The 21671-nt window shown below is 44.6% G+C and overlaps 1 protein-coding gene across 1 annotated transcript; it reads left to right on the top strand.

The window, feature by feature from the left end:
* The first annotated feature begins 3164 nt into the window (after positions 1-3164).
* On the top strand, positions 3165-14013 carry ARL14EP (ARF like GTPase 14 effector protein). The gene is made up of 4 exons (XM_075545954.1): positions 3165-3279; positions 8174-8655; positions 11218-11345; positions 12497-14013. Exons 2-4 carry the CDS (start codon positions 8230-8232, stop codon positions 12723-12725), a joined length of 783 nt encoding a protein of 260 aa, XP_075402069.1. The 5' UTR covers positions 3165-3279; positions 8174-8229; the 3' UTR covers positions 12726-14013.
* The last annotated feature ends 7658 nt before the right edge of the window (positions 14014-21671 follow it).

The raw sequence follows: 21671 nt of genomic DNA, 5'->3' as shown, positions 1-21671 counted from the left end.
CAATTCCCCTGCCGCATTTCTGGCTCATGCCGACCCGAGAGGGCAGAGAAGAATGGCCACTTTGGGCTCTCAGAAGCTGTAAGTCTTTATGGGAGCAGAAAGCCACAGTCCAATTGGAGGAACAAAGCAGCCCCCTACACCACCAGGGCTCCTTGGTGCTTCCTCTAAATCCAGACCAAACTCACTGCAATCAAGTGCATCCTGACTCACAGCGGCCCCGTCAGACAAAGTAGAACTGCCCCTGTGAGTTTCTGAGACTAAAAGGCTCATCTTTCTCCCGGCGTGGCTGGTAACGGCTTTCAAAGGAACTACTGTCTGTGTGGTTATCAACCCAAAACAGAACCCACTATGCCACCAGGACTAGAGACCGAAAAATAGTGACACAAACAAACAGATGCACCCTGTGTTCACTACCGCTTTATTTATTAATAAATGGAAACAACTGGAGAGTAAATGCGCAGATCAATTGTAAGCAAATTCTGGCGCAGACCAAAAAAGGGTATTATTAAACAACCATAAAGAATATAAATGAGTCTGCAAGACACATTATCACATGGATGTGAGCAAAAGAAACTGTATTTTTGGCTGCTGAATGACCTGCCTCCTTCTACCTCCCATTTCAGAAAGTCCTACTAGTAATTGATTTTAGAATGTACTCTCATGTACCCAGGTTCTGAACACTACAATTAGTTTAGACTATTCTTCAATATATCATTTGTTTTAATATTGTTCCTTTTAATGTTGTAATCTGAATGATGTTATGGTAACCAGGATGTTATACTCAATTTTGGTATTGTTTCTTTTATAAGGAATATACCTTGTAATGCATGCTTGCTCTTCTTGAAGTTACCAGAATGTTATCATCAATGCTGTACCCTGTAACGCTCCCTAACTCTAAAGAAGATTAACATTAATTTTGCTCTCTGCTTCTGTCCATGCTTGCCTAAGTCTTAGAAAAAGGATAAATGAATTTTTCACCTTTAAAGATGAACTTAAATGTGGACTTGGGACTGCAATAGAAGAATAGCTTTCAGATTCTAGCAGCCAGGTTATAACTGAATAAAGACTCTTCTAAATTAGCAAGACATTATAGTGGCTGCCATTTATTCAAATGGACCCAGAAGACATGTGGTGAGTGAAATAAGTCAAGCATATAAGGTTGAAAGAAAACAGGACTAGATAGAGTGAGGCCAGTGGTCGTTGATTAACATGGAGTGGTGAGAGGAAGAGAACGAAGTTCAATTACCTGTCCAATCATGCAGTGAAAAGCAATTGTCACCACCAATTGGGTATTCAGAAAGAAGTGTTAGAACTGGATGAACCATCATTTTTCATCCATTTTTATGGAGGCCCTTGGGTGGTAGTAGGCCAAATTTTAACAAGAGGACATACCTTAACTAACCAACCCATTTGAATAAAACTTCTCCAGTGAGTCCTGAGCAGGCAGGATCTCACATGCCTAACCCTTATGCAGGAGAGTTAGAATTAAAGAAGTGCCCTGCTGGTGAAGTGGTTACACATTGGGCTGCTAACTGCAAGGTCAGCAGTTCAAAACTACCAGCCACATGCCAAGAGAAAGATGAGGATTTCTACTCCAATGAAGAGTTACAGGATCAGAAACCCACAAGGGCAGTTCTACCCAATCCTATAAGGACTACCAGATGGAATCCACTTGATGGCTGTGGGGTTGTTTTTTTTTATATTACAGCAGTAGTCAGTACTCACGTCCACATAAATGCTATTAGGTAAGGTATCCAAACTTTGTGGCTCTCAATTTCTTCGTTGTGTAAAAGAAAAAAATAAGTCACAGCTTAATAGTGAAGGTGGAAAGGATTATTGAGTAATGTTTAACAGAAGGAGGGTATTCCTAAGAGTTAGGTTTGATATGAACTAGCATTTGCTTTAGTAGGTCTGTCACAGTTATTGATTAACTGTATAGAAGAAATTATTTTAAGTCCTGAAGGGCAAAAGTTAAAAAGTACAAAATATTTCTTTTTCTCTGATGTTTGTTAGTTTCCTCAAGTGTTGGGCTAGTTGAAAAGATTTTCTCAAACCAAATATGTCTCAAAATGTGTCCAAAGTTTAGTGCTGCATATTTAAAGAAAGAAAAGAAACCAGTGATGTTGCCACAAGGAAATGTTGGAACAGAAACCCCAGAAATAGGTGAACCTGGGACATTTTTCTTGCTTGGGTCCACACTCAGTGCTGCTGAGAGCTGCAATCAAGAAATCAAATGACTGCTAGCACTGGGGACATCTGCATCAGACCCCTTTAAAGCGTTACAGAGCCAGGATGCGATTTTGATATGTAGGGTGTGCTTGACCCAAGCTTTAGTATTTTCAATGGCCTCGCGTTCATGTGCAAGTTAGACAATGAATAAGGAACACCAAAGAAAATGGATGTATTTGAATTAAGGTGCTGATGAAGAACATTGAAAGGACCATGGCCCCCAAACGGCATGCAAATCTGTCTTGGAAGCAGTCCTGCTAGAATGCTCCTTAAAAGCGGATGGGATGCGGAGAGCAGCATCCTGTACCACACGTTCCAGGAGAGAGCAACACCTGGGGGCGAAGCATCACGCTTGGTAAAGGGGAGCCTCGGAAAGAGGAACGCCCTCAAGGTGACTTCAACCATGGGCTCAAACAGAACAACCGTGAGAATCCCTGTTTCTATGGTGCAAGGGGTCACCATGAGCCCCTGACTTGCGGGCACCTAACAACATCATCGTGTTACTCAGAGCAATAAACACGACTATCTTCCGTTTAAAATAAACGACATGCATTCTTCGCATTCATTTCGCGGGAGTGAATGAAATCAAACACAATGTGAGGCCTTAAACATAGGGTCTGTTCTTGAAGCACGACTTGCAACTCTTTCACATTAGGGGTATTTGAATGCAAAAAAACTAACAGAGAGATTCGCAAACATAACCCAGGTCAACCAAACTTGTGTCTGGCCACAGGTGGCTCTAGGGGCCTCTCAAGTCTCCAAACTCTGGGACGCGGCGACAAAGGCGCGGCAGCACCTGAAGCAACACTAGCGCCACGTGGCATCACAGGTCTGATTCCCAGCGCTCCGCTGGGTGCGCCCCCGCCCCCACCTGCAGGGGGCGTCAGACCGGGATCCGCTCTAGGCTGCCCCCGAGCTGCTCTTCCGGGTAGCGTGAGCCTCTCTAGCCCGCCCGCGCCGTCCTCTCGGTGGTAGCGCGGGCGGGGCCCTGAGGCCTGGCCCCAAAGGACGCAGCTCGTACCTGGGCCGCGGCGGCGGAGAGCTCATAAGGTAGGGAGGGACATGGGGGTGGCGTGAGGAAATGGGGGGCTGCCGGGGAGACCGAGCCCTGCGTGGGGAAGTACCCCGGGCGCTGTCACAGGAGAACTCGGGGAGGAAGTGGAACCGGAGGCCCGGCCCCGCGCGGGGGCTTCCTGGAACCTCGGCTCCCCGCGCCCCATGTCCATCTTGGTCACGGCCCGTCCCCCGGCCCCGTGAGTCAAGACACCGCCGCCGCCCGCACTTCCGTAGGTGGTCGCGTCTCGTCGCTATCATTTGGGTTTGTCCAACTCCGGGATCCGCTCGATGGCGGTGCGGGGCGACTGCGTGAGAGCTGAAGCAGCCTTGAACCCCGTGTCCGCGTGTCTTTTTAAGATCGTTTGGTCACAGCCCTCGCCGAGTCGTTGTTTTTACCATCCTGGTTGCAGGAGCGCAGCAGGTGCCCTTTTGGACGCACTCAGTGGCCTGAATCGTGTTGGTTGAACCGGAGAACTGGGGCCTGAAGAACGGGACCGCTGCGGGGCTGTTTGGGAATCACGGGGGATCCAGGGCACGTAGTCCCATTGGCCTTGGAGGAGTGGACCTCTGGGGTGAGATTCTGGAACACGTGTGTCCATAGAAAGTGTGTCTTGTGTCTACAGGACACGAGCCTCGGATGATGACCTGCCCACGCCTGCTAGTGACCAGCCCGTGGTGGGTGCGGCGAAGTGAAAGTGCCTAGTGGTGTTCAGAGAGGGCCTGGAGTTAGTCTTTGGAACTCTTGCTTCCCGACCGCTGGGCGAGGTAGTGAGGTGCAAAACGCTATGAAAGAAACGGTGCAAAAGTAGTTTGAATATGCCTTAAGCGCATAGTGGAGACAGCAGGGCTCAGCCCTGGAAGAAGAGCTGGCACTGCGTGTCCCCGAAAGGGACTGGGCCATGCCGAACACTGGAAACCATCTAAAGACCATCACTACAAGAACTCCTGGAATGTGTGGGGGTGGGGATGGGAAGAGGTGAAAGGGTTACAGGGATGGCTACAGTTGTGTTGAACAGTGTCCTTTGGAAAGTTCCTTTCCAACAAATGGAAGGATAAAGAAAACACTCTTGTTTGGACCACATGCAGAATAAAGCAGAAAGCACCTCCCATGGTGTCCCTTCCAGCGCAGATCGCCCCTCAGGGTTATCAAGGCTATAAGTCACCCTCTCCTGCAAGAGGCTCACCTTGGTGTGCACCGCGGACCTTGCAATGAAACAGAGAAGTTCAGTGCTTATCCAACGGAGCCATCAGGCCTCTTACAATAAAGTAGGAGGAGAAACTTTTCCAAAATGACCTGAAAATAGGCTGGACGGAGCACTAGAGTGATGTTGTGTTTTCTGTTTATTTGGGAATTGCTCCTGTAAAATAAAATTCGGTATTTTGTTTGTTTCCCTCGGTGTTGTTTTCGTTTTGAAACCAGAGTGTAATTCAGAGGACAGGTAGTAGCCACTTAGGATTACTGCCTGGAAATCTGTGCTCCTTGAACTGGCCAGAATTCTCTCAGGCAGCACATCAGTAAGTGGCTTAGTAGTAGACCCAAAAAATTGAACTACTGTGTAAGACTTCAGAACTGCCTCCGCAAGATAAATGCAATTTTAGTGTGAAGCTCTACTGAATTTAAGGGTACTTGTGCGTACTGAGTAAACCCCCCACCATGGAGTTGATTCCAACTCACAGTGATCCTATGTAGGAGTACTGAAACGGTAAATCTGTAAGGGAATGGTTAGTTACTTGCATCCTTCCTACGTGGAAACAGTATATAGACTTTTTCATGTCCATGTCATTGAAGGTTTCCTTGGTTCTCACGTACCCTCTCCTGGACCGACCATGATGGCCTTTTCTACGGTTTGCTCTTTCCTGATTGAGACGTCCCAAGAAAGCACCCCACAGTCTGGCCATATGCTCCTTGAAGGGGCGTTTCGGCTTGTCTTTGTTCATTCTTCTATCAGCCACCCACTGCCATCCAATCGATGTCTGCTCAAGCAACTCTTTACAGGCTCTCTGGGCTTGTACATAGTTATGGGAGCAGATAGTTTCAGCTCTCTCCCGAAGAGCAACTAGTGGGTTTGAGTGGCTGTGTTGTACATGAGCCGGACAAGAACAACTGAGGCGGGAGATTGAAAAAAATAGAAAAGTTTATTAACAAAAAAAGAAGAACAAGAACCTGCACAGGGACCAGCGACCTAAAAAGAAAAAATGGATCCCTGGTCCCCCCTGCTTAGAGACTTGGGATTTTATAAGGTTTCATTAAACTGCTGTGCTGTGCAAGCAAGCCGGTACAGAAGCAGAACTTGCTGTTAAGCAGCGCAACTGAGCAAGCAGACTTTGTGTTTGCACAATTTCCTGGTACAGGATAGTCTTTAGGAACAAGGGATATTTGGGGGGTTTTTTGTTTGTTTTGCGGTAAGGCCTGAGGTTGCACTTTCGGACTGGTGCAGAGTGATTGCTTGATGTAAAATGGCTTTATTTAGGCTAACTATTCCAGCTGACCATACAGCTAGTTAGCAGGCCAGTGCTTACCTGACAGCATCCCAGGCCTTTTACACCGACCCTGCTGCCCTCCTCACTGCCATGGATTCCAGCGCACTTGAAGTTCCCTAAGGCCCATTTGCTAACCTGCTGACTCCTACTTCTGTATTTTCCATCACTTAAGCTTGCTATTTCTGCATTCATTTTCCTGCCTTGAGCCACCAGATTGAAAATTTTGGCAGGTTGCTGCCCAGGCCCGTAACAAATACCTGCAGGAAGTTTCCTATCTGTTCATCCCCCAGTCAGCATGTGTAGTTGTGATTGGACATGAGAAGTCACCCATCCACTTGTGGTTTGTTATACACCAGGGTTTGAGGAGCACTTGGGACAGAGAGAGACATTGAGTGATAGGTGACTTCCAGTCTCCAGCTTTTAGTAAAGGTCATTCGGCCAGTTCGGAGAGGTCCTGATTGACTGGAGTATACTATACTAGCAGCCCCCTCCAGGGCTGAGTAGAAGTGCCCCTTTGGATTTCCCTGACTTTAAATCTTTATGGGAGTAGACTGCCTTATCTTTGTGCAGCAGAGGGTTTCTTTGTCTTCTCAAATCAGTCCCAAGGTCAGTGGATTCAAACCACCCACTTTGGAATTAGCAACTCAATTCATAGCCTGCTAGGCCTCCAGAACATCTTCATTGTTAACTGAATACAGTCGTCGTTGGCCTTTTTCTTTGCTAGGAGATGGAGCAAGACCTTTACTGACTGGGAGGTGCAGAAAATGCATAGTAAACAGTTGTAGAATTTAACAAATAAAAAACTGCATAATCACCCTGTTAAATTTGAATTTTAGATAGTGAATAAATTTTTAGCATTATTTGGCACAGAATTAAAAGTTATTTTGTTAAAATTACCCATTCTTTACCTGGAATTCACCTGGGCATCCTGTATTTTTTCTTGTGTAATTCCAGAGCAAGATCAAACCACACCACTTTATTACCATTAAAGAATACACCTTTTCAGGGGGCTAGATTGGGAGGGAGCATTTGGTAGTTACATTCTTTGCTTTGGGGCTGACAGGAGGGGCTAGGGGGTCATCGACACGGTGAGTCAAGGTCTATTAGAAGTTCAGGAAGGGTTTATCTGACCGGAGTTGTGGCTCAGTCAGTTCCGCAGGCTGCCAGGTGAGGTCCTGGCAATTTCATTGACCGAGTGGTGCTCTTCCAGCTGAGCTGGGTCACAGTACTGGCAAGGTAATAAAGTGATTGTGCTTATTTCCTCATTCACTGTCAAAGCTGAACAACAGGGAGGGAGCTGATAGCACGGGCTCAAGTAGAAAGAAATGCTTTGAAAATGATGATGGCAGCATATGTACAAATGTGCTTGACACAATGGAGGAAATGTATGGCTTGTGATAAGAGATGTAATCCCCCAATAAAAGTATTTTAAAATATTTTTTTAACTGAACAATAAAGTAAAATAAAAAGGAGGAGGGAAAGTCCTTGCAAATAACTTGTATCAAACAAGCTAGGACAATGGCTACTAGCAGGAAGACCAGGAGTTTACACACACCTCCCTGTACTTCACACTAACTGGCCCCTACACACACACACACACCCCATACTCAGTTCATCTCTCCATTGCTGTATTTCCCCCTACACACACACACACACACACACGCCCCATACTCAGTTCATCTCTCCATTGCTGTATTTCCCCCCACGTCCTCTCAACATGTGGACCCAGGTGGTTACCATGGTGAGCATACCAGGCTGCTCACCTGCTGGCTCCCTTTAATGTTTAGCCCAGAAAGGTTTTATTTTTCTGATAGGCAGAAAGGTAAATTGCTTGCTCAAAAATTTTAAGTCAGTCTCCCCCTATCTCTCCTTTGCAGATCTTTCCTACAAAAGTAAATTATAGCAGTTCTGGGTGGAACTGCGATTTTCTGCCTAAATCTACCTACTCTGTGGCTTAAAATAAAAAGCCCGTTTCTCCTGGGCAGATTCTTCATTCCCGTATTAGCAAACCCAATCAAGTATAGACTAAGGCAGGTTTACAAGTTGTAAGCATAATCCCCAGTATTCATTTCTATCACACATGTATGTCTTAGAACATTAGGTAAGAGAAACATGTGTCCACGGTCCAGTCTCATAAGTACATAATCTGTTTTTAAAAATATCCAATTCAATTTTCTCTTCTCTACTTTGGACTGTTCAATACCTCTTTCTGACTTTGCAGGAAATACTTCTAATGTTTTATGAGTAATTTTAATGTTGCTATTTACTTTTGGTTAATAAATATTCTTCTACTACTAGTTTGCTGCGAATTTTCTCTATTTTAAATCGGTGTTGAATTTTTCTGCAGGCTTTCCAGTTCCCCAGATAAAAAGTTCTCAGCACAAATCTGACTGATGTTTTTCTCTAGGGTCGCCTACCATAGAGACGGCAACGTAAACCGGGAGAAAATTGCTAGCATCAAGAATGATGGATCCCTGTTCAGTTGGGGTCCAGCTTCGAACCACAAATGAGTGCCATAAAACCTACTACACTCGTCATACGGGCTTCAAGACGCTGCAAGAATTATCATCAAATGATATGCTTTTACTGCAGCTTAGAACTGGAATGACACTGTCTGGGAACAATACGATCTGTTTCCATCATGCAAAGGTTTACATCGACAGGTTTGAGGATCTGCAGAAGTCATGTTGTGACCCATTTAATATACACAAAAAACTAGCCAAAAAAAATTTGCATGTGATTGATTTAGATGACGCCACCTTCCTGAGTGCAAAATTTGGAAGGCAGCTTGTACCTGGTTGGAAGCTTTGTCCAAAATGTACGCAGATAATCAATGGCAGCGTGGATATTGATTCTGAAGACCGCCAGAGGCGAAAACCTGATTCAGATGTACGTACACAAATTTTTTTTTCTGCTATACGCTTTCTGCAGTGTAGGATTTTGTTTGATTGGAAGACTCTCATATTTACCTTATCATATTTATTAGCACACAAAGGATATACAGTTAGGGAGGTAAAAGGAATTTAAATGCTGCTTCTACATTTTCCATATGGTACGGAGCCATGGTGGCATAGGGGATTACATGTTGGGCTGCTAACTACAAGGTCACCAATTCAAAACCACCAGCTACTCCAAGGGAGAAAGATAAGGCGCACTTCTGCTCTGCCCTATTCGGTCATTGTGAGTCCAAATGGACTTGATGGCAGTGAGTTTTTTGTTTGGCCAGTTGATTATTTGATTTAAAAAGAGAAGGCTTGGGAAAAATAACAATATGTTCAAGACCCCTAAGCAACTCCTAATGTTCACACTTTGTGTTTTATTGCTTTAAAATCTATTCTCTTTCATGTTGAATCCATGTGTTAACAGGAGAACTGCTTCAGAGGGCTGTCAGAGCCATAATCTTTTTTTTTTAATTATTTTATTGGGGGCTCATACAATTCTTATCACAGTCCATACATCCATCCATTGTGTCAAGCACATGTGTACATTGGTTGCCATCATTACTCTCAAAACATTTGCTTTCTACTTGAGCCCTTGGTATCAGCTCCTCATTTCCCCCTCCCTCCCAGGGCCACCCCCCATGAACCCTTGGTAATTTATAAATTATTATTATTTTGTCATGTCTGTTAGACGTGTCCCTTCCACCCACTTCTCTGCTGTCCATCCCCCTGGGAGGAGGTTATGTGTAGATCCTTGTAATAGGCTCCCCCTTCCCTCCACCCTCCCTGTATCGCCACTCTCCCCACTGGTCCTGAGGGGTTCATCTGTCCTGGATTCCCTGTGTTTCCGCTTCCAACAGGTTGCCAGGCCTTTCTTCCATGCTAACCACAAACTGCAGCTTCTGCGTTGGCAGTTAACAGTACAAACTGCACCACCCAGGGACCTGCGCGTGTGCTGCAAAGTTAAGGCTTAACCGTCATGGTTTCTCTCCTGATAACAAAGTACTTCAGTGTACTATGGCATCATACATCAAAGATCTATAGCTATAATAGCAGGCTGAATCTTCCTTTTCAGAAGAACCTGAAAATTACAACTTTAAAAGGAACACCAGAGAAGTTACTCTATATACTTGAATATAAGCCGGCTGGAATATCAGCCGAGGCACGTAATTTTACCACAAAAACTGCATTAAAAAGGTGCTAAAACACTCGGCTTGTACACAAGTATATACGGTACGTGCAGTCCTTGTTTTTGTTTTAGACTTTGTTCCTCCTTTGGAAGTATGCCTCCTCGAGTGGGATTTTTAGATGCTGGTGAGTTTCACTTCTATCTCTGAGTTTATCATCGGTATGGTCAAGGCTAATTTTAGGCCTTTTGGGGGTTAAAAAAAGCATACATGTTAACATAGTAAAATAAAAATACTCTGCAGTTCTCTTTCTGGAAATGGTGTAATCTTTGTGCCAGTCACTTGCCTACCAAGAGCACTGGTGGCACAAGGACTGTGCACTCAGCTACCAGGGGAAAGCTAGCTCCATGGTTCAGGCCCACCCGCCACACCCAAGGGAGCTCTCCCTTCAAGAGACAGCCTCCTGAGTCTAAGGGAGCAGCTCTACCCTGTCCCACAGGGTGGTTACGAGAGGATTGGCTCAGCACATGAGGACAACAGCCACAGTGCAGACGGAACCGGGCCAAACAGGATAAGGTTCCACAAAGCCTCTGATTTATAGGACGAGAATAAGTATGGCAAGTGAGCATGTCTCAAAACTTTGGCTTACAGTAACCATTTTATAATTCTTGCTGTTGGAACATTTTTATTCATTTTCTATTTTAAATTATGTTAATAAATGTAACCCTAATTCCAGGATCATTCAAATGCTAAATTGTACATTATGTTTACCTTTGTTTCTCCCCGGGCTTGCTGGTCTCCAGGACCCACTGCCATGTGCAGTTTGCACTAGGTGCTTGCTGGCACTGGGACGGCGATTGTCCGAAGCTTGCCTAGCCGTTGCTTGTGTGGGATGTATCACATAAGCCTTCTGCCCCTCTGATAATAAACTGAGCCCTTCAGCACCAAAATTGTATTTTACCAAAGCATTTTTAAAATATGATGCTCTGCTCCAGAACTAGGAAACAAATTACTTCTGCTCTTAAAACGGTCATACAATAATTGAAGGTTGTGAGAACCCCGAATCCTCCGTAGTAGGAGTCTCAGGTGTATGCCGTGGGACATGTAGCACTTTTTCTGCTGGCACTGCCATTGCTATGGCCACCATGTCAGCCCTCTGCTTTAAGATGCCAAAGACTAAAGCCCAGTCATGGAGAATCTCGTTAATTGATAACACTTAATGGGATCCCTAGATCTTTTCAGTTTTGTGGCACTTTCATTCTAAAACCTTTTGCTCTCTTGAAGTTAAGATTCCAGGTTATGAATTGATCTGAATAATAAGTGAAATATTGATTTATTTACAGTCAAGTGTCGGAATTGTTTTTCTTTTATCTTCCTTTATTCAGGGAAGAACTGCTAAAGCTTTGAGGTCCTTACAGTTTACAAACCCAGGAAAGCAAACAGAATTTGCTCCAGAAACCGGTAAAAGGGAAAAAAGAAGGCTTACCAAAAATGCATCAGCTGGTTCAGACAGGTAGGCTGGCCATGTGTTCACTGAGAGATATGTTAGCTGCCCGTCACCTCTTTACTGTGTCCCTCCGTGTGCCCCCCCCCCCATTCCTAAATGTTGGCTTTGAGGAGAAGTATTCAGAGAGCCTTGGGTTTAAATGATGCTTTTTGAAATGAAAATAATCTACTTCTTAAGTAGATTAACCCTTATTTTAATATTTTGATAAGTAGTTAACATATGTCTACTCTGAGGGACAGCTACAAAGTAAATTTTTCTTTATCTTTTCATGTATCTGAAATAGAAATGCAGTTTGGGACAGTCTTTAGAGTGCATAGGACAGCTAAACTCTTTAGAATATGACTTTAAATTGAGCATTTTTGAAATATAGATTGATGTGTTAATGTTAATATAATCAGAATTATTTTTAAATATCAGTTTCCACATATGCCAGTAATTCCTTCTGTTAAAACTTTCCGCTGAGTGATTTAAATACTTTTAGACCAGAGTTAGTAGCCTCTCTTAAAGAATAAGAAGCAAATAAATTGTAGTATAAAAACCAATACTATAGCATATTGTAATACAAGTAAAACTGTTCAAAAAGCACTAAAGAGGTTGGTAGCCCATAAAATGCACTCTTATTAGCTAACTACTCCTTTTCCCTTTTTTAAGGTAAATAGCTTTGACAGAAATTGCACTTTGTAGAGAGTTTTGGGGTACATTCCCCTGATGGTGTAGAGGCTACATACTGAACTCAAAGCCACCCACCACACCACAGGAGAAAGATGCGGCCTCTACCCTGTAAAGTGTTAGCAGTGAGAGAAACCACAGGGCTCTTCTGCTCTACCTTCAAGGGTTGCTGTGAGTCACAGTCAACTCAGTGGCTGTGAGCTTGGTGGAGTTTTGGTTCATTTATTTACATGTAGCTGTTGAGATGAGTTTTCCGTGTTCTTCAGAGTGTTTTGGATTTGTCTCCACACGTAAAGCTGGCCTCATCTTTGTGCACACTGACTGTTTAGCAGCTTCGAGCCTAATGGTTCTGGCAGCACTGGCACCGCGCTGCCAGGCCCTCATGGCTAATTCAGTGTAGCTCCTTAAATGTTCTCATCCATTACCTTTGTTCCAGTTAACCACTCAGGACTGTGTATTCAGCTGGTGGGCCGTGTTTTATCTTACAGACAAGTGATGCCGGTGAAGAGCAAGGTCTACGACAGCCAGGGCCTCCTGATTTTCAGCAAGATGGACCTCTGTGACTGCCTGGACGAAGACTGCTTAGGATGCTTCTATGCTTGTCCTGCCTGTGGGTCTACCAAATGCGGCGCTGAGTGCCGCTGTGACCGCAAGTGGCTGTATGAGCAAATTGAAATCGAAGGAGGAGAGATCATTCACAATAAGCACGCAGGGTAATCGGTGGCATCACACTGTCAGGGCCTTTGAAGATCCTTTCTGATATTTTACACTTCTGTGATTCTAATGTTGTAGGGTCATTTTAAACTTGATTGCCAGGTGACAAGGTGAAAAGCTCAAGACGGACAGATGCTGCTGCATTTGGGGGGTTTTCAGATACATGATTCGACTTATATTTAGATGGACACCCGCTTTGGCCTGTCTTTGTCAGTGTCAACAAGTATGGATAGGCAGTTCTCAGTCTGTACAGTTCCCATACACAGACGTGCTGGTGACCCTACAACGCAGTTTGAATTTCAGTTACTGTGATAGACCTGGGTAAGTGTAGAAGGCAGAACCTTCCCTCCTCGTCAGTCCCAGATGACTGTAAAATAAAAGATGCACATCATGAACTTTCAAAGTCTGTTGATGATTGGTCAGTGCACATCTGCTATCAGTTCACACACAGCAAAGCCTGGAGTTGCCCTGCTTCCTTGTCTCGTGGCATTTTGCAAGTCTCGATCATCGAGAGAGAATTAGCCAACAGAGAAGGAACACTGAGCACCGTGACACTTGAATCAAACATGCGCAGAGTTGTAGTGGGAATGTTCACACTAGCTCTTCTCCGTGATTGTAGAACGTGCAGCCAGCCATCTAGAACCAGCCTCCAGATAGGCCGCCCAAGTAGCTTTATGAAGAGAGGTTTTTACAGAGTAGAGAGCAGCTGTGATGAAGAGAATGAATGTGCCTGGGAAATGACGCTGGGGCGGCGGGTGGCAACTCTGGGAAGGAGCTCTTGGGGCTCTTAGCACCGAGCATCAAACGCTGGAAGCTAAGCCAAACTTCAAAGTTGACTAAAGGGGCCCACTGGAGGCCAAAAGTTATTCATGGAAAGGAAAATGGCACAGGTAGTACTCGATTCATTCATTACAATGAATCCCATACCTTAATTCTCAAGGTTTTTAATGTTAGAGATCACAGTATCTTTTCTTGCTGGGTTTTTTGTGGAGGTGTTTGTTTGTTTTTCGCATAACAACAATAAGAATTTTTGCTAGTTTGGCAAGAATGTAGAAAATTCATGGAGCTATCATGATTTACCCTGTTGATTATTAAGATCGAGACCTGTGATGTGGTCCCACACTACTGCACTAGGCAGGCTTTGCCTGGGGCCAAGAGTTGTGCCTGATCTGGGGAATGGGACTTTGACACAAAGGTGTAGTTCTGTGTTAAACTCTTAAGTACACATCAAAATGTTAGTAAATGAAATTTTCTTCCTACTTTTTAAATAAAAATATGTTAATATGATAAATCTTTATGTTATAGACAGGCATGGCATTCTTGGGGGTGCATACAGACTTACTCTTTTTATAAAGTACAGCTATATAAATGCCTTATAGTATGAATGTGGTATTACATTTTTATGGGAAGAGCAACCAACTAGGAGAAAATTGTTTTAAAATGCTCTTAAAAGAAGTGATCATAGAAACAAGGTGGAGACATGATGTACTTATAAATATTTTGGCGGTTGAATTCTGACGTTGCCGATAGAGTGTGTGTTTGGAGAATGGAGGTGGCGCTGGTAGTTTTCCTCTGCCCTTTTTTTAAGATCTGTCATTCTGTCAAAAAATTTTCTGTCACCTTGGGCATTGCCACAAAATTGGGTGTTTGTTCTGTTTTCCTTTCCCTGAATGCAGTATTTCCAATTTAATCAAATGAGCTTTGAGCAATTTGAAGTATTTTGTAGCTCTTGAAACATTAAACTCACACAGCCAGTTGAATTGACTGTTAGAGATTTGTTTTTAATCCTGTGCTTCTGCTATGACCTTTGTTTTTTTTTTTTGAGAAATATCTTTTTTTTTTAATACCATTTGAAACTGTAGAATTAAATGTGATTTTTAAGTTGTGATTGTCCACTGACCTAGTGTATCAGTTCCTTTATCCATGCTTCCACTGAGCACTGGTAAAGATAAGTTGTTATTTAATTATTTTTGTTTATTTTTTCTGAGTAAAAGTAATACTTTGTTACAGAAAGTAGAGTCTGATTTCATCTAAATTTCTAGACTCATTTCTCCCCAAATCTGAACCAGTAGCTCTGGAATCAGCCCATGCTTTAACGGCTGTGCTCAAAGGGGTGCTTGATGCCTGTGGTCTTTCCAAAGTAGATGAGCCTTTCCTCTCAAGTGCCTTTGAGTGGTTTCAAACCACTAACTTTTGGGTTAGCAGCCAAGTGCTTAGCTGTTTACATCACCCGGGGACTCTAACTGTGCATCAGCATGACAGGGTAGGAGCGCCCTGTAGGCACATTTTCTCTCAGGGAGCCAGTGGTAAGTTTAGGATCCTTGTCCTTTTGGTGAGCAGCTGTGAGCGTAGCTCTGTCCCTCCAGAACCAAATGCCTTCTTAATTGCGTCACTCACAGTGGCAGTTCTGTTGCTTTTATGTGGTCGCCCTGATTCTGATTCGACTGGATGACAGAAGTATGATTTAGTACCTCCCTTAGGCTCTTTATAGGAGTCAATTTAAAACTTTTTTTTAATTTAAAGCAAATGTCATTTTGCTAGAATAAATTACCTTAGAATTCAAGTTAATTATAATTCAGGATCCCTTAATAGGCACTTCTTTTTTAGAGTACAAAATTTGGTAATAAAATTTGGGGGGAAGAAAAAAAAAATTCCCCTCTAAGTCCCATTTGTTTAGCCCTAGTGGGCAGTGGTTAAAAGTGCTCACTACTAACAGAAACACAACTTCTGAAATGATTGGCTCAGTGTTTGCAGCACGCCCTTCTAGCAAACCATGCTTTTCACAAACATGCGCGTTACTGACAGAGACTGGCGTGTGACTGTAATAAAGTCACTGTCTTGAGAAACTTGCATAGCAAGTTCACGTCTATTTTTTAATACCATTCACGATACAGAACCAGAAACCAAACTCAATGCCGTAGAGTTCACTCCGAAGCACTTGATGAAATCGAGATGGTTTTCACTTTATACAAAGGTGATAGAAGGTAGCTCACTTATGTCTGAATGCTGTTGACCTGGCAGGGACGTTCAAGGAGTCCTGCTGGCACAATGGGTAAAATGTTCGGCAGCAGTGTGTGTGGTACCAACCCACTGGCTGCTCCACTGGAGAAGCGTGGCAGGCTGCTTCCCGGTGGGCTTTTGGCTTATGCATGTGTCCTGTAGGGTCACCACGAATCAATCCACTTGATGACAATGGGTATGTTTTTCATTTTCAAGGGCAAAGTACTCCCCCCCCTTAGATCTTTAATTTATCCTAGGAAGCCAGGTGCACAGTGGTGAGGAGCGCCTGGTAGCCAGAACAAGGGGAAGTTTGTGGAAGGGGAGAAGATAAAGATCACAAGCAGTTGTGTTAGAGTAAAAACGTATGTATGTGTTTGGGTGAAAAGAAACAGTATTCCATGTGATCTTTTTTGTATGTGCTTTTTACAGATATAACTACCTTTGGAATATTATAGGACACTTCTGTTTTAAAAATATGTCTAGTTCCACAAGCTGTTCACAACCTGACAGTCTATTCTAAAAGTGTTTTCCTGGCACAGATTCAACAAAGCCATTTTTAACAGATGAATTTTCAAGGATATATATATATGCATGCACATATATAGTGGTTTATTAATAAGACTATCATTGCTAACAGCATGTGATTCCTAACTCTTGGGAGGTCAAGGACACCTTTGAGAAGCTAAATAAAGCTAAAAACTATCTCCCTAGGAAAATACATGTATTTATATAACAAGTTTTCTACCTTCAAATCATCAGAGTAGGTAATGTGATCTGTAAACCATTTTCAAAGGTGACTATGGACTACTAGTGTTGATTTAGCTTGGTGTGTTATACCAAGACAGTTACTGTGAATAAAGCCACGAGAAGAGCTCGGGCCTGACGTTCCACGTGACACTCTGCCCTCCCTCCCGCTCCCTCCCACCCCCACAGAGGGGATAACAGGTGGAGTCATAATGTATACAAAGGAAAATGTCAGCTGAGGTGAGCTTTGGTAATGAGCAGTTTTCCCCTCGTATTCATGGTGAACATGCTAGAAATAGCTTAAGATCCTTGTGCAAACTTCATGTGATTGCCTTAGTTTTTGCTGACATCTGCTGGTATTTGCATGAAAATAAACAGCTAACCGCTGCTGCTTCTCTTTATCTGGTCACTTCTAAGCTCAGCCCTGAGTGTTAGTGGTCACGTAGCAGCCTGCGGCAGTGGGGTCTCTTAAACCCTCAGAGTAAAACGGTTTCTCTTGGGCTTTCTCAGTTCTTGCCCTGCAGCTGTGGTAGGTTTTACTTGTTAAGAACATCAGTGAGCACAAATACAAAAAGATACATGGGCACTTCTGGGGTGCTTTTGTTTTAGCAAAGTGGAGGGACGTGGAGAAATAATGGGTTTATCTGATTTTTTTAAAGGATTATCAAACATTTCACTGAACACTTAGTTAGAAAGGTATACTATTAGAATATGTGTCCCCCAAATTTCAAATATCTAATGGCCTAATCACAAAAACTTAGATCTGTCTCAGAAAAAAACATTTTGAAGTGGAAGCAAATTTTTTTAATGAAAGAAAAAGGTAAAATGGAAACCCGGCATTTGTTCAAGGTTGCAACCAAGATTGGGGAGACCTGAAATGACTCCAAATGCCAAGACTACTTATCCTTTTGGTAGGCACAAGGCCTCAAACAGCCCTGCCATCAAGTTGATTATGTCTCTGACCTTATATAGAGTTTCTGAAGCTACAAATCTCTGGGAGTCCACAGCCTCATCTTCAGGGGAACAACTGATGAGTTTGAACTGTCAACCCTGCAGTTTGTAGTCCAATGAAATCTTGCCACCAAGTCTATACTGACTCTACCCCTATGCTTCCAAGACTAGATCTTTACAGGAGCAGAAAGCCTTATCTGTTACCTTTGGAGGGGCTAGTGGGTTCAAACTGTTCATCTTGAGGTTAGCCCAGCATACAACCCACTATGCCACCGGGATTCCTTAGCATTAATTATATTGAACAAAACGTTGATTTTGATCTCACGCTCCATCGCTCCAAACGTGCTGGGGCTTCAAGATGAGCTATTTGGTGCTGTAAGAGAAGTGCACAGTGCGACGCCAGCGGACTTAAACACAGGAACAGCTGTGAAGGACCCGGACCAGGCAGCATAATGGGGTCACTGGGGCAGAACTGACTCGGCACTGAGAAACTGCATAAACGGAGTGACATTTGGGGCTGCTAACCATAAGGTGAACAGTTCAAAACCACCGGCCACTCCACAGGAAAAGATGAGGCTGTCTGCTCCCATGAAGATTTACAGACCCGGAAGCCCACAGGGCCAGTTCTACCCTTCCCTGTGGGGTTGCTAAGAGGCAAAATTGACTCGGTGGTCGTGAGTCGTGGCAATAGTGGCACCTGTGAATGGTCTGCAAGGCTCGGAGTAAAGTGCAGTGCTTTGCCTTGTCTGGTTACTGAGGGGAATCGTGGGATGTCAGGTAGCCATTTGACTTGGATCCGACCTTTGCTGGGTTTCCGTTATTTGAGAGAGGGCAGCTCATTTGCTAGAAGAGTTCAAAGTACCACTTTGAAGAGCACTGGAGGAAAGCATCACTTGATGTGGGGTTTGTTGGCTTGTTTCTTTGGTTTGCTTTAGTACATTCGGTTTTTGTTTTGTTTTTTTTTAATGCCAGCAAGTTTCTAGCCACTTATGACTTAGTGAATGTGACCTTGTAAAGCAAATGTCTGCATACAAACATTTGCTTAGAATGCTTACAAACAGGGCCTTAGAAAATTAATCTTTTTTTCCTGTTTACTAAAATTTGGCTCATGGCATTCCCAAATTGGTATACCCAGATAAAATTTCTTACTGAAAATGTTTGAACGGGGAACACTTTCATTGTTACGCTCTATTAGAAAGTCTCTGATGGCCCCAAATGTTTCTTTCCCCTTTTGGAGCCGTTGGGTCCAACAACTACCTACATGTGGGCTAAAAACGCCCCCAACAAAGCATGACTAAACAGACCAGCCATCACTATTTGGTATGCCCCCAACCAATGTAAAAACCCCTCCTCCAAGGTTGAGGGGAAGCTCCCTCCCAACTCACTCACGACCCTCCAGTCTGTCAGTCCTGGTCACCACACCCCAGGAGAGTCTTACGCTGCGCATGTGCTTTCTGCGTCTTGTTGCTCCCCTGGCTCACGTGACTGGGTTTGACCGGAGACCTGTTCCAAAGAAGGCTAGTCTTCTGATCTTGTTTTTAACTTTTTGTTGTGAACTTGGTGTGGATTTAGGGCACGTCAGTTTTCCATGCAACACCCATGCATATTTTATGTCTGAAAGCCATGCTCCCCGCGTAATTTTTTTTCTTTCCCCCCCCCCTAACTTCTATGTCAGATTCCTCCCCATCTCTTCCGTTTCTCCCTTCCTAACACGTCTTAACTTCGTTCTTTTGATCCCAAACGGTGGATTATTCTAAGTTATGTGTACCTTAATGATGCCTTTTCTTTCTTTTTTTTGGTAAACCAAGTGACTTTTATGAGCAGACATCCCGCTTTTGGTGGGACAGCCCCGATTTTTAACAATTATTCCCGCGTTCCTCGGCGTTTTAAAAATGTCCCGATTTGGGGGAAGAATGCACAAGCTAGGGGATATGGTTTTCGGCTGCCATGTGGCCATTTTGCCAGGATATGAGTTTTATCAACGGTGTCCCACTTTAGCTTTACCAGTGTTAAAATCTGGTCCCTTATGAGGAATAGGGAAGTTTCAGGTATTCACAGGAAATCCCAAAAGAGCGCCCGGAGAAAAAGGCCTAAGAGGGAGCTCGGGCCCAGGCGGCACGTGTGCGCCCCCGTCCTCCACCCTGGAAGAGCGCACCCAAACAAGAGCGTTAAAAGGAGTCAAACGGAATCAAAGAGGCTTGGCCTTTCTGTAGCAGGAGCTGATCCCTGGCTGGGGAGGCGTGGTTGAAGGCTATGGGCCGACCTCATTGGCTGAGTTTCAGCGCACCTGGGTGAAGTCATGTGACTGGCCCTAGTCTATGGGCTTGGGTCTGAGCATGCTCAGTTTGGTTCTTTCCATAGGTGTCTAGTGGGTGCCTGATTTCTCTGGAGCCCCTGCGTAGTGGCCCTATGCAGGCATCTGCGAAGACAACCCCCCAGAGTCCCTATTCTGGCAACCTCGCATTCCCCACACAAGGGAGTGTGGGACCAAATCTTTGGGAGCCCTGGGCAACGGCCATCTCGGGCTGCTTCCCGCTGTTACTGGACACAAAGTGATGTTTAGGGCCCACATAGTAGATGCAGTTGGGGTGACCCAGGCACTGGTGATGCTGGGATCTGCAAGCTCAGCTCAATGTCAGTGAGCTGACGACTTTGCGGAATTTTTCCAATCAAACAGCAGGGGCACCGGGCAGGTGATTCTGCCTGGACGCCATTGAAGCCTCCCCTTAGTGTTACTGTCACCCTAACCTGAGGGTTGAGCCAGTAAAGCGGGCTCAGTGCCGGGTGACTAAGACAGAGGCCCCACTACTCTATCCAACCCGAGCCTCATCGTTTTTATGCTTTTGAGCTTTGTTCCCCACCCCACCCCACCCCCGCAGTCTCCCGGACCTTCTAATGCGATCATCTTCAGAGACCGTGGGGGCGGTAACTGGCCCGTGGCTGGTTGTTACGGTCTCGGGATTGGGTAGGCTGATGTTCCTGTAATCTAGTCGTCCATGAGGCCAGTTGGGCAAGCTAGTCTCTATCTTGGCCAGAAACTTCGGAGTTGGCCAAGTGTTAAAGAAGTAGTGCCCAAATGGTGATGGGGATGATGAACTGAGTCAATTACATTCTTCAGGCGTGAAAAAAAGAGAAGATGGGGGGAAGGAATTCCTTGTTGTGTATCTATGGGGTCCTTGGCTTACTCCAGAACGGTGTGCCAGAGAGTTGGCATTTCGAAATAAGTGCCCAGGGCAGGTGGAAAGCGCATGGTAAGAACTGCTGCCTTCAATGCAATTTTCTTTCCTGACATACCCTGGACCCACATGGGGAATGTCAAAAATGATGGACTTCTCTCTAGGTCTCACCCACACATAATGACCTCTCTCTGTAGGCCTCACCCAAGACAGCTGATTTAATTGCTCAGGTGTTTGGCCAGAGCTCTGCAAGCCGGGCTCCATTCTTACCCAGCTTGGGGATCCTTCAGAGTTCAAGGCAATGGGTCAGCTGATTCGTTTCTGTTGCAGATTGGGTCCCAGAAAATATAAATTCCTCAATACACTTTTTTTCTTTTGCTGTATCTGGCCATAGGGGAGTCAACAAGCTCAATCTTGTTTCTGCTTTTGCCCGTTCAAATGATCAGGTCCATTTGACCATCCCGTAGAAAAAGGATGTGGGTTGGGTTTGGTTGCTTTCACTACCGTAGTGAAAGCTCAGTTGTGCGTGGTGTCCCTGCTTTGATTTCCCTGGTATTTGCCCGAGTCCTTGTGTGATCCCAAAGGGTAAGCACTCCGCTATTACTGGAAAACTGGAGACGCCTCAGGAAACAGGCCAGATGACTGTTTCCGAAAGGTCTTAGCCTTGAAAGCCCCATGGGGCTGATCTACTCTGCATGTGTGGGGGTCCGTGGGTCCGAATTAATATTTAACAACCGTGTGGACTTAGCACCACCATTTGCTAATTGGACTCCCAGTCCTTGACTTTTAGGTGAAGCTCCAAGAGTGGGTGAGTTATCAAAGACCAGCTTTCAAGAGTACAACATCCCCCTCCCCCCCCAGTCTGCAATAGCGGGTAGGGGGGCACCTGACCAGCCAGTCCAATCAGAGCCAGTAAGCATCAGCCCTGCTGGTATGAAAGCTGTGGGGTGCTCCTTTGCAACAAGCTCCCTAAGCCTTGTCAAGGTGGGGTACTGTTGGCATATAACTCATAACCAATTAATTAACTCATCAAATGAAACTAAGAGAGGAAAGCAGAACTCCAAAACAAAGAAAGACA

This window comes from Tenrec ecaudatus, chromosome 4 (assembly GCF_050624435.1).
Source record: "Tenrec ecaudatus isolate mTenEca1 chromosome 4, mTenEca1.hap1, whole genome shotgun sequence".
Taxonomy (NCBI): Eukaryota; Metazoa; Chordata; class Mammalia; order Afrosoricida; family Tenrecidae; genus Tenrec; species Tenrec ecaudatus.
This window is presented reverse-complemented; position numbering and strand designations above follow the sequence as displayed.

Bases quoted from the DNA above. Each gene is read 5' to 3' on its own strand.
- ARL14EP (XM_075545954.1), top strand. From the start codon at position 8,230: ATGATGGATCCCTGTTCAGTTGGGGTCCAGCTTCGAACCACAAATGAG. The intron at 8,656-11,217 runs GTACGTACACAA...TCCTTTATTCAG, and splicing joins GGCGAAAACCTGATTCAGAT to GGAAGAACTGCTAAAGCTTT. The intron at 11,346-12,496 runs GTAGGCTGGCCA...TTTATCTTACAG, and splicing joins GCATCAGCTGGTTCAGACAG to ACAAGTGATGCCGGTGAAGA.